Raw genomic sequence first — 13,071 nt, forward strand, 5'->3', positions numbered from 1 at the left:
TGGACTGAGTTTGTTTTTTTGGGTGCATTTTAAAGTTTAAGGATAAAGCAAGCTTATTTTAGGTCAAGATGTTAGGTAGATGATGGTGCCAACTGGTATGCTATGGGGGGTGTTCTAGTCAAATAGCTGAGGTGTAAGGACCATGTCCCTGGGTACCCCAGCTCCCAGCCTCTCATACCCCCAACCCCCACCTATGTGAGGTTTTCAATCGCCACATCTTGGTTTGTTCAGTCAACAACTCACTTTATTGATACCCACCCCAGGCTGAGTAGAGCCAAGGAATACACAACAGGAGAAGCAGATTCAGTCCGTGCCTGAAAGTCAGTCTAGGGGCAGGGAGTATGGACACACACACAGCCACACAGATCTGTTGGCAGGGCACAGTCTCAGAGAGGGGCACTCTGGGCACAGGTAGTCAGGGAAGGCTTCCTGGAGAAGACCTCACAGGGGAAGCAAGGGGTGAGGCAGCATCAGAGCCTTCGTCTTCTGTACATCTGTGGGCAGGTAACCTTTGAGACTGTACTTGGCCTCCTGACATATCGGCCCTTTCCTAGGATCCACCTCCACAGTTTTCAAGGCTTCCCTGAGACAATCTATGTGGACCAGGTGCTTGGCTCAGTGCCTAGCACCTCATCACCACCCCATCAATGCACATTTTTGTCCTAAGTGCTATCTACAGCCTACCTAGGTCTTGGTTCCAGCTCTGAGTAGTCCCAGCAGTCATCACACGCCGACAGGGCTCCCAGGCGCCTTCTGTGCACCTCAAGGGCAGAGCTCAATCCAAGTCCACCTTAAGGGTTTGGAGAGTTTGGACTGCCTTCCTCTCATTGGCCAGTGGGCCAGGGGCATCCACCCTCCTTCCAGTGGTATGTGGGCATCTACTTCTTGGATGCACAGCCTACATGTGAGCATAAGCAGAAACCAGTCCCCAGCCCTGCAAACCCCTTTTCTTTTACCAGGTGGGCTGGGAAGTCTGAGCTCTGATGTCAGGCTGCCCTGGGGCAGCTTCCACATTCTTGGAGCAATAAGAAGAGGGCCCACAACAGACCCCTCAAGCTCCAGGCAGAAGCAGGTGCATAAACATCTTTCTATTCTAGGGCTGGGACTCACCCCTTGGACCTCCTTGATAGGCCATGAATCCCAACTTCGGAAACTCCTGGTGTTGACAAATTACTTCTTATGGTGGGAAGGGGTTGTTAAGTGCAACCCATGGATGGAGCTGAGACTGGGAAAGGGGATTTCTGGAAGTCAGTCCTCACCGCAACCCTGAGCACAGGGGAGGTGGGGGTGGGTAGAGGCAGACAGGAGGCCCTGGCAGTCATTCCTCAACTGGAGGGCAAGTGGGTAGGGGTGGATGGGATGAGTGGCTTTAGGCCCCCACAGTCAGTCTGGCCTCAGACTTCAAAGGGCTAGAAGAGGTATTTGCGGCAGGATTCAGTCCCACACTTGCATTCAATACGGACCCGCTTCTTGGGGGAGCCAGGGAGCACGGCCAGGCCAAAGTTGGAGTCCATGCGGGTGCTCTCCATGTCCACGGGGTCCACTGTGGAGTCACACAGCCAGGGAGGGTGGGAGGGGGGAGGGGACTTGTTAGAAGGCCTAGGTGAAGTGTCCCACTGCCCCTTTACTGTGAGACCCAGGGATCTTGGAGGATGGGAGCAGGTCTGGGATGTGGGTCAGGAGGGGGTCATGGAGTTGGTAGTTTGGGACTAGGGCCAGGGATTAGCACTGGAAGGTGCTGAAGTGTTAGGGAGATGGCCAGGGGTTGGGGGTTTTGGGGGGAGCAAGGGGCTGTTGGGGAGAACCAGGAGGGTTGTGTCAGGCAGAGGTCTGGGAATGAAGGGTCACCTGGGCATCAGAGGGGTATCTGAGCTCTCCTGCCAAAGATCCCCTCTTGAGTGTCTCAGAGGTGGCTAGATTGTCAAATAAGGGACTGGTTGGAGGCCATAGGGTGTCCAGAGGCTTGGAATGAGGAAAGCCAAAGAGGGTTAGGAGCAGGGACGGTTGAGGGACTGGGAATATTTCAGACAAGATTGGAGTCAGGAGAAGTCTATTAACCCTTGAGCCAAACATCCTCCTCCCCCAGGAGTATTGGGAGAAGTTAATCCGAGGATTGGGAATGAGGGGACCTCCCCAAAGGTAGGCAGGAGTCCATAAATCCAGATGGGAGACTGGGAGTCAGAAAGAGCATCTTAAAGCTCCTTGGGGAGGGGTCCTTGTGTCCCATGTCACTGTGTTCCCCTGCCCCCAGTCCCTTGACACCCCCACCTTGCATGTTGTAATCAAAAGTGAGCTCCTCGCCTGCCCAGATGGTTCTTGTGGCAAAGAAAGCAATGCGGGGCAGCCGCTCATCAAGGTTGTCTATGAAGACGTTGTACACCTGGAGGTTGGGGTCACACTGGGAGAAAAAGAACAGCAGGAGGGTGAGGAGGGGCCCAGCCTGCTCCTCCCGACCCCCACCCGCCTGCAGGGTACCCACACTGTGGTTGACAAAGTGGGAGATGTTGCCATAATAGGCAGCATCCACGGTGTACACATCCTCCACGTAGTCCAGGTCGAAGAGGTAAGTGGCACCCTGGCGGTCGTAAATCTGGCCCCGTCGCTCCGCCTCCTCTGAGGTAATGATCTGGGGAGAGGGTCATGGGGGAGGGGGAATTGGCTAAGAAGGCTCAGGAAAGCAAGCATAGTACCCGGCTCCCCAGGAGGAGAAGAACAAGTGAGCAGGGAGGTACTCCCACCCATGTGGCTAGCAGGCATGGATACATGGGAGGCAGTGAGGCAGAGGGTCTGTCAGCCCTTCTTGGAGGGCTCGGTCTCAGCTGCCCACCACCATCCCTCCCGAGGCCTCTGGATGATGTAGGGAGTCTCTCAATGGTGGACGGAGGCTAGCCACAAGGTCCAGTAGTAAGACATTAGTCACACAAAAGACACAGATATACCTCAATCATGAGATCATAGTGACCCATAGGAGACCAAATCAAGGGCAAGAAATAAAAAGACCCAGGGCTCAATAGAGAGGGGAGAGTAGTGTAGGGGTGGGGAGACAGGAGAGGCTGACTGACCCAAGGCAAGAGGGCCTGAGGCATTGCAGGACCCAGCACACGAGCGCAGGGCCAGATACACACCAGTGAGAAGGACACGGAGGTTGGGGAGAAGAGCCCTGAACTGGTGGAGAAGGGGAGACTGAATGGGAGACTCAGACAGGAGAGCTAGGGGCAGAGAGTAAGAAACACTGAAAGAAGCTTAATGTGAAAGACCCAGGTCTAGAGACAAGACCCAGACCCCTGAGATTCTGAGGCAAAAAGAGGCTGAGGCCAAACACAGAAGGAAGAGGAGACAAGAGCTAGAGTAGAAACCCCTCCCTCAGCCCTGAAGCATCTGTTCCTCCCTGGCTGGGCCCCCTGCTGGCCTAGTAAACAAGAAGCTGCTCCACCACCTGGACCTGTCCTTGCCTCCCAAATGCTGTGGATGGATTCTCTACCGCACCCCCACCCAGCCCAATCTCTCCTCTCCATTCCTCAGGTTCCCTTTTCCCCTTGGGGCCAGCCACAGTCTTCTGGTAATCCTGAACATGCCAGTCTCTGGGTGAGAGTCCCCTGGTGACCAAGACTGCCCACACCTCTGCCTGGGATCCCTCCAGACCAGGCATATCTCATTCTTCACTCCCAGGTTCTGCCCAGCCCTCAAAGACAAGTGCCAGCACTGTGTACAGCACACAGCAGACTCTTAATTCTTTATTCTTTCTAGCCCAGCAACCTATCCTGTCCAGCAGTGGTCCTACAGGCAACTCAAACACTCTTTCCTCCTCCCATACACACTTCCTTCTTCCTTCCCTCTCCTTTCGTTGGAGACCCACTGCCCATAACCAGCCCCCTCCTGACACTGGATCCACCCCAGCCTCCTTCCTTGCTCACCTTCATGCCAGCTAGTGGCCATGCTGTTTCTACTTTCAAATCTCACATTCTAGCCTTGACCACCCTGTTTTCTTCAGTCAGGATGGCTGCCCTAGTGTCCTGTCTCATCCCTGCCTCTTACACCATCATCTAGCCTCTGCTCCCAGTTGAAAGCTGATCAACACCTTTAGAAGAACAAGATTTATCCTTCGGTCACATTGTTCACTGCCCCGTACCTCAGCTTTTCCTTCAGGAACCTGGCTCCTCTACATCCCAATTTTTGTTTATTTACTCACTCATTCATTCAGTGGATTTTTATAAGGCTTATCCTGTGCCTGGTCCTAGCATTCAGAAGTCAGTGTCTACTGGGGGAGACACAGGGACCAGGCTGGGTCCTGTTTTCAGGAGTCACAGTTGTGTGGGAAAGATAACACAGGAACCAGGCTTGGTCCTGGCTCTCAGGGGTCAGTTTATGGGGGGAGTCACAGGGACCAGGCCCAGTCCTACCCTTCATGGGTCAGTCTTGTGACAGAGAGATGGACTCAAGACATCCACAGTGCCAAGAGTGCTTAGAATTTGACCCGCAATGGGAAAGAGACACCATCTAAAGCAAGCTGCAGATCATGAAGGGCTTTGACACCAGGTTGAAGAGTGACACAAGAGGAGGCACAGAAGCATTTTGAAGAGGAGGACAGCAAGGCCAGTCTCCCTCCACCTCCTGGAGAACATGCATTCCTCTTGCGGTGTCAGCTCCAGATGTCACTTGTCTGTGCAGCCTTCCTGAATCTCCCAGTCCTTATCCACCCACAGCCTCTCTGAAGCCCTGGGATTAAAGGGCAGCCTCTGCTGGGCTCAGAGCATACTGCTTGGTGTCTGAGCTGGCTTTTTCCCTTCAGACCCTTCCCAACCAGAGGGAATGCCCCACAACCTCCCCAGTCTCATTTTCCTGCCTGTTTTGTCCCTACCTGCTCCCCTAGTCTCACCAGGAATGAGTCACACTGCAAGCCCTCCAGGGCACAAACTGTTCCTGCCGTCTTTTTTCAGTCACACTCTGTAAGGGTTGGGCCACTCTGAGAACTCGAGAACAAATCAGTCCATGTCTCTGCTCCCTAGTAATTCTCTAGAATGACTGGGGAAGATAGGCTTTAAGGTGGGAGCTTTGAAAGGGTGTTGATGTGAACAGGAACCAGAAGACTCAAAGTATGGTTGCTGCTCTGCGTCCTCCCAGATATGGGATCCTGAATATTCTCTCCCTGTGCCTGTTGGGGGGGGGGGGGAGGGAGAGAGGGAGAGAGAGAGAGAGAGGGAGAGGGAGAGGGAGGGAGGGAGGGAGAGAGAGAGAGAGAGAGAGAGAGAGAGAGAGAGAGAGAGAGAGAGAGAGAGAAAGAAAGAAAGAACAAAAAACTCTACCAGGTCTGGCAGGGCACCAATTTTAAACACTTGGGCCCTTTTCCTTTTTTACCCACTTGACTAGCTTGACGACTCCCGAGTCCTTTACTACACTGCTCTAGGCCTCAGTTTTCTCATCTGTAGAATGACAATGACAATGACAATAACCTCAGCCACACAGGTGCTGTTGTGAAGATTCAACAAGATGAGGCATGTGAAAGGTGTTTCTGTTTTTTAGTTAGGAACCAAGCAGTGTTAGGAGGGATTGAGTCTGTATCTTGTCAAAATCTAAGATGCTCCCTTTATTTTATGTGCCCTTTCCCAAGAAAAAACTACTGCTCATTAAATGATGTGCCATTTTTAATTAAACTAATTGAGACTCACGGTCACTTCTAAGTTGTTAAAATATGAAAACAATGTGTTCTTGAATTGATAAAACAGGCTATCGTTCTCTGTTGGGTGAGGGTGGGGATGTTCTGACAGAAGGTAGAAAAGGGCAAAGGAGAGAAGCGCAGCTCACATGAAGGGACTGTCACTGCAGAGGTAAGAGAGTTAATGCTTTGTCCGGATTGTATGGGGTATGTGCCCTCAATTGTATAACAGTACCTAGGGTCTGGGACAGCACCACGTAATCAAGTAAATTAATATTTCCACAATGAAATTTATGACTATTCATACTAAGTAGGATAAAAAGACTAAATAGGCCCAAATTAGGTCCAATTAGGTTTTGTAGCCTATGGATTACAAGAAACTTTTGGTTTTCTGAATTTTGGAATGTAATGGCTTACAAGACTAAAGACTTACTGTATACTGAACAGTGTTTAAGTGCTTCACACATGATGGCTCATTTAGTTCTTATGACAAGTATATGAGGTGGGTGCAATCATCATTCCCATTCTACAGATTAGGAAACTGAGACACAAGAAGGTGAAGTGACTGCTGATGACTAGTGGAACTGGGATTCAACCTTGGGCAGTCAGGCTCCAGAGTCCACCTTCCTGTCCATTTTGCCATGCTGCCTCCTCACAGGGAGAAGCAAGATTTAGTTTGGCTCTAGTAGAGCTTGGGGGCCTCTGCTGCCATCTGGAAGTCTCACAGGTCTAAGGGTATTGGAGGGGGGCCTGCAAGTTGCTAAGTGTAGCAGGAGTAAGGCTAAGAAATAGTTCAGAGAGAATGTGCTAAGAGTAGGAACAGAGTGCCTAGAAACCCCAATGTTTACAGTGTAAGAGGAATAAGGACTCTAAGGAAGAGCAGCCAGGAAAGTACCGGCCCAGGGGACTCTGGGGTGCCTAAGGGCTGCCGTCTTCCTTCTCCTCGCCTCAGGATCCTCTGTGTTGCAGACAGCCTTTCCTCAAGATCATCAGAACAACAGAGTAAAGCTAAAGACACTACCTGTCCTGGACTTCCTCTAGGACTGTCAGGCTCCTGTGGAGCCAGGACACCTCCTCCTCCAGAATGGTGACATCCTTCTGAAGTGTTAATATCTCCCCTCCCCAATGTTAGTGTCCCTCTGGGGTCTAGACACCTCCTCTAGAGTGTCAGTACACTGAGGGTGTAGACACTTCCTCTAGGCTATAGACCTGATCTCCTTTAGACTGTCATGATCCCCCTGGGGTGAGGACACTTCTTTTTCCTGTCAGGACAGTGTGTGTGGATACTTCCTATGGCAGACCACCAGGGCCCTCTGGAGTGTGGATAGCTTGCTCTCATCCTCCAGGTCACTCTGGGATATGGACGCCTCTTCCTGCAGATTGTCAGGACCACTCTGGGGTATGGCCACCTCCTCCTTCTTCCAGACTGTCAGGTCCTTTGGCATGTGGACATTTCCTCCACCATACCACCAGGATTATCTGGGGTATGGACATGTCCTCATCCAGACTGTTAGGCAGTTGCTAGTTATTTACCCAAATCCCTTTTTTTCCACCTATGCACATGGCTAAATCCCACTTCTCAGCTTATCCTGAATGGAGGCAAGGCCAGTGACTTGGTTCCAGTCAGTGGATATGGACAGAAATGATATGCACTGTGCCCAGACCTGGCCCATTAGAAACCTTCCATTTTCCTCCCATTCTTGGCCCACTTGCCAGATAAAGCTGAGGATCAGAGTCAGCTCCAAGGCTCTCAGGCATAGCAAAGGCACAAGAGGGAAAGAGCCTAAGTGGCCAGGCCACTCTGTGGCAGGATACTCCCCAAACACCCATGATAGACTGTTACAGGAGCAAACACACTTCTAACATGCAAAGCCACTAAGACCTGTGGATTGCTAGTCTTTCCAGTGTCCTGTAAGTCTAGAAGAGGAAACAGCCAACCTCCACAAAGGCATGTCTATGTCCTACTCCAGACTGTTCCTTTTGTGCAGATTAGTAAAAGGTGCTCTTTCTGGGAAGATACTACTTAGCAATAAGCTGGACCCTTGTAAAACAATAGAAGTGCCTTTTCAGGTGACGCAACCCTGTGCAGACCACACGACCCATTAAAAGGAACACTGCCTGAATTTCAGTTCCCACTCTCCTCTTTGCTAGGTACCCTTGTAAAATCAACCCAGTCAGAAAGTATTTCAATGTGCTTTTAACTACCAGCTTGGAACACTAACCCCTGCTAGGATATCTCTAGCACTTAAGTTAAACACCCCCACCACCTTTACCACAAGAAAAGGAGAGAAGTTGCAGACATACCATGACAAGAGCTGGGTGCACACAGTGGGAACCCAAAGTGGGAAGAGCTGCACACACATGCACAGTTCTATCTCCCTACCTCTCCCACGTACTCCATGACAAAGCTGTTCTTGCGGATCTTTTCCAGCGTGCGGACGCCCCAGCCACGCCCATCATCCGTGCGGAAGATACAGAGGTTATAGCGAATGCCCTTCTGGACCACGCGGTTGGGGCAGTCATAGCCACAGTGGCAACGAGAGTTGCACTCATAGATGGGCTGCCCAGCTCGAAGCCGCACCTGGCCCTGGTCATTGTAGGCAAACTTGTGCAGTGATGCCCCGGGGCAGCAGCCTCCAACAGGTGCCCATAGGCAGTCCTGGCACTCACAGCCCACAGCCACCTGGTTAAGGGTGATGCCCTCACCAACACGGTACTCATTGATGTATACAAAGGCCCGCGGGGGGCCGTCCAGATCCACCTCATTCTCCACAGTGATGCGTCCCAGATGGTTGCGCTTGGCATTGAGCTCCTGCTCCCAGAGCTGGAGTGCCCGCCTCTGCTTGGCCTTCTGCACCAGGTAGCTGGCCAAGCTTGGGTCCAGGTGCCGGGGTGGCTTTGACCGGTGGTGCCGCCGGAGCAGCTCTCGTTCTAAGTCCTTGTGGAACTGCTTGAGAATGCGCACACACTTGAGATTCTGCCGTGGCTCCCAGGTGTTCTCTGACTCTGGGTATCCACGCCATTTTACCAGGTAATACTCCTGTTCCTATTAGGGGACAAGGGGGACAGGGGCTACCATAAGTGAGGAGACCCTTGGGCCAGCCCTTGTGGGACTTCCATCCCAAAACCAATGGATAATACCCAAACCACTCCCCCCACACCGCTTTTCTGGAATGACTCCATGCATTGGTTAAAAAGCATGGGTTCTAAAGCCAGGATCACTACGTTTAAATCCTGTTCTACTCATACTACATGTCTAAATTCCAATTATTAATTTAACTTCCTAAACCTACTCCCTTTTCTGTCTTTCCCATCATCAGCTCCCTCCTGCTAGCTATTCAGACCCCAACTCTTGGAATCATCCTTGACCCCTTTCTGTTTAACACTCCTCACATCAGCTCTCAGAAAATCCTGTCAGTCCCACCTTCAGACTACATCCAGAATCCAACCACTTCCAACCATCATCACTTCCACCATGATCAATGCTCTCCTGGAGTGCAACAGTAGCCTCCTCCTGGTCCTCTTGCTTCCACCCTTGTCTGTTCTCCACACAGCAGCCAGAGGGACCTTTTCTTGCTGAGAGGAGGCTATAGGACACAGTTTAACTATACAGATTCTAAGTCAGACACCCTGGGTACAAATTCTGAACCTGTCACTCCCTAGCCGTGTGGCCTTGGACAAGTTATTTAATTTTGCTGGGCCTTAGTTTCCTCATCTATAAATAAAGAAAATGCTAAAAAAATACTTTTTAGCATTCATTATGTAGCATGTGCTGTTCTAAGCAGATTACAAGTATTAAGTAATTTAATCCTCACAACTCTGAGATAGATACTACTAAGCATCCCCATTTTACAGATGAAGAAAATAAAGTACAGAGAATTTGCATAAGTATCCTGGGGTTACATGACCAGGATTTGAACCCAAGTATGCTCTCTCCAGTCTGTTATCTTAACTATACTCCCATTACCTCCTCTGGCCATAACAGTTCCCATTTCAGTGTTGTTGGGGTGATTAAATAAGTTTCTGAGGGAAAATGTCTTACACACTGAAAGCACTCAATAACCAACAGTTAGGTATCTGCATCCCCACTCCTGGCTCAGCAGCTCAATTGTTGCAACTGGTTTGTATTCTTAGGAAGGTGGGAGTAGAGAATTATTTGGGGATTCACCCTAGCTCCTGCCTCCCTCAGAAAATCACTTGGTTTCCCCACCAGTAAGATAGAAATGAGAAGAAGGCCCACTAATCCTTTTTTTTTAAGATTAGAGGAGAAAATTCCCTCTGGAATCAAATACAGACAGTGGGGGGCAAAGGAGTAGGGGGCAGCTTCCTTGAGAAACCCCCACCCTGCCATGGTCACCCCAGACTCACGCGTATCTTCTTGTAATCACACAGGTACTCGACTTCAAAGTCATAGAGATTCCTCTTGGAGATACCGAGGGCAGGGCATGAGAGCTTGGCCAAGCGGCACAGGTCCTGTAGCTGATTCCAAGAAGATTTGCCACACACACTGCAGCCTAGAACAAGGGGTCCACAAAGAACATTACGGGGCATCCTGGCAAGACCTAGGGTCAAAGGGCACCCCAAGCCCTCCCTGGGACTTCCAAAGGACTGCCTCAGAGTCAGTGAAATTTAACCCACAGGTCTTCTCAACGCTAAGACCTTTCTACCACAAAAATGAGCCAGTTCCTTCAATCCAACTCACTATCCATGGCTATCCCTGAAGCAGCAGACCGCAAAGTGACATCTGTTGCATGGACTGTCCTAAAGGAATCTATTCTCAGAGCTCCCAACTCCCTCTATATACCATCCCTAGAACTTCCTGAAAAACCAGTCTAGCCTTCAGGGCCTAATCCTCCTCCCTCCACATTTTGCAAAAAGAGAACCACCTCCCAACTCAGTAGGGTGGACTGCCCCAAGGGCATAGATGGGATGGGGTTAAAACCTCCTGGGCACCAAACAAACAGGAAAGACTGGTCTGAATCTGAAATCCCTGAGGTCAGAAGTGTCTTGGAATTCAATTTGTTTTTGTTTTTGTATTTTACAAGTGTAGTTATAGCTATATCCCATACATTACCTAACACCCCCAGTGTGGTCAGGGGCCTCAAGCCAGAATCAAACACTTCAGTAGTTCTGCAGCAAAAGTCTGAATTTTCAAATTAGGAGAAATAAAGATGTAAGATAGCGCATGGAATAGTCCCACCTTATAAGTCTAGTTTTGCCACCGAATAGGGCTTTTTAGGTTTTGGAATTAAGAATAAGAGCTTGTGGTGTGGTATTAGATTACAGGAAGCCTCCTTGAATGGTTAGTCTGGGTGCCTGAACCCCACAAGGTATATTTTTTCACACTGCATTTTGACCTTTTTCTGCTTCATCCACATTTCTGTGAAGGGTAAAGCTTGCCCAAAGGAATTCAGGAACAGGCAAAACAGTAATAGGTCAGTAACAATGATTCTTTAAATATACCTGGAACGTGTCTGGGACTACCAAAATATTTCAAGACATAGATTTTTTTAAAAGCCTTATAAATCAAAGACTGAAGACATTCTTAATGTGCTTTAGAAGCCATTTTATCAGGTCCTTTCACAGAACACTTATTACAAATGTAGTCAGTCAGTCCTCATCCTATTAATATTTTCTCCCTCTCATTAAAAAAATCAAACATTTAAACTTATAATGAAATGCTCTTGATGACAACCTAAAAATGTACAAGAGCTTTGCAACATTATTTTGTGTGCACTACAAAATGTACAAGAACTTTACAACATTACTTCATATGCAGTACAAAATGTACAAGAGCTTTGCAACATTTCATGATCATTTCACAGAAACTTATTCCAAATGGACTCAGTCAGTCCTCATCCTATTAATGTTTTCTACCTCTCATTTAAAAAAACCCAACATTTAAACTCATGATGAAATACTCTAAATGACAACCTAAAAATGTACAAGAGCTTTGCAACATTATTTCGTGTGCACTACCCCTCCTTACACCTAAGCAGGCCTGGTGGAGATTCGGCCTGTGCCCACGCCTTCCTCTCCCTATGACGTCTCTCCCTTTCAAACCCTTGAACTTGCATTTGAAACCCCACTAAAGTGTTGCCAACTCACAACTCCAACTGCTGGCGCCGCACTGACCACAGGTGGAATCTCCTGTCCCTTAGAAGTTCCCCCACACCTGTGGAACCCATCCTTCCCTCAGCTTTCCTTACCCAGAGGAGCCCACCCCTCAACATACTGATAAAGGCACCTCTTTTTCCCTGCACACTGGGGAGTCCACTTCTCCCACTCGGGAAGCCCCTGCCCCTCTTCCCGAGGGAGTCTTCTCTACTGCGGACCCTTCCCTCATCACGCTGAGAAGACAGCCTTCCCACAAGAGTCCTCTAAACCCCACTATGAAAATGAGGTCCGTCCCCTTCCCTTTCCTCTTTTTCCGGCATCTCGCGTGGACACCAAGCGAGTAACGGTCACCGGCGACCGATTTTCCCGCGCGCGGGCGCGACCTCCCAGACCAGTCGACCCCGCGCGCGCCCGAGCGCCTTCGGGTCGCTTTTAGAGGCGCGCGTCCCCCTCACAAGTCTCCACTTTGCCCCGCGCCCGCCGCCTTCCGAAGCACGCGCCCCCTCCTCTCAGCCCCGCCCAGCCTCGCGCGCCAGGGCCGCGCTCCTGGAGCCCCAGCCTTTCAGCGCTAGGCTTCCGGCTTCCAGCTCCGTGGCTTCGGACGCCTGGATCCCGAGCCCACGACGTTACCCCTCCAGCCCACGCGGCCCGGCCAGCAGGCCGGCGCCGCTGCCACCACTACTTCACCTTTTAAATTTTCCGCCATCTTTCCCCACGGCTAACGACATTCGGGCCTAACCGGCCTCGCGAGAAGAGAGCTCGCGCGGGCGTGGCCGAGAACGCGCAGCCTATTGGCCGCGCCACACCGTGAGCAGTGCCCGCGCAGACCAACCGGCAAGCCGTGACCGGACTCCTCCCGCCACTCCGCTCGGTCCCGAAGGCGGGTGCTCGCCGGCGCTTTCCCAGCGTGCGTCTGGGCGGTGGCCGCGGCAGCGGCTGCCGAGGTTGCCAGAGGCCCTGCCCGTCTGCCGGTCTGTCTATGACGCCATCAGCCAATCCTGTTGTCAGTCAGCCAGCCAGACCAGGGCGGAGGGTGGCGCGGAAATTCTTCGTTCTGTCAGACCCCCAATTACCACTGTCAGGTAGCCCGGTATCATATTTTAACCCCGAGCAGGCCATGACACCCCTCCTATGGTGGACTAGAGCCCCAGACTGCTGCTAAGGCTTAAAATCTGTCCAGACTCAAATCACACAAAGGGTCAGTCATCACAACTGCATAGTCAGACCCCACCTGCCATTCACACCATCAATCACCACCAGGAGCAGCCATTCGTGCCCCTACCCCCGGCCAGCGGCAAGTC

General features: G+C 50.9%; 1 protein-coding gene across 5 annotated transcripts; it reads right to left on the reverse strand.

The window, feature by feature from the left end:
- Nucleotides 1-218: 218 nt before the first annotated feature.
- SUV39H1 (SUV39H1 histone lysine methyltransferase) lies at nt 219-12,675 on the reverse strand. Of its 5 annotated transcripts, XM_090264383.1 has the most exons (7): nt 12,458-12,672; nt 10,728-10,796; nt 10,022-10,167; nt 8,037-8,699; nt 2,480-2,626; nt 2,269-2,398; nt 219-1,543 (listed from the first exon to the last, which is right to left on the reverse strand). In XM_090264383.1, the coding sequence occupies exons 1-7, from the start codon at nt 12,474-12,476 to the stop codon at nt 1,410-1,412; spliced, it is 1,308 nt and encodes a 435-aa protein (XP_090120509.1). In that variant the 5' UTR covers nt 12,477-12,672; the 3' UTR covers nt 219-1,409. The 5 variants fall into 5 exon arrangements, with proteins under 5 accessions (XP_090120509.1, XP_090120507.1, XP_090120510.1 ...); XM_090264381.1 differs by having other exon boundaries at nt 2,269-2,626; nt 12,458-12,675; XM_090264384.1 differs by lacking the exon at nt 10,728-10,796 and having other exon boundaries at nt 12,458-12,670.
- Nucleotides 12,676-13,071: the final 396 nt, after the last annotated feature.

This window comes from Furipterus horrens, unplaced genomic scaffold (genome assembly GCF_987537825.1).
Source record: "Furipterus horrens unplaced genomic scaffold, mFurHor1.1.pri manual_scaffold_17, whole genome shotgun sequence".
NCBI lineage: Eukaryota > Metazoa > Chordata > Mammalia > Chiroptera > Furipteridae > Furipterus > Furipterus horrens.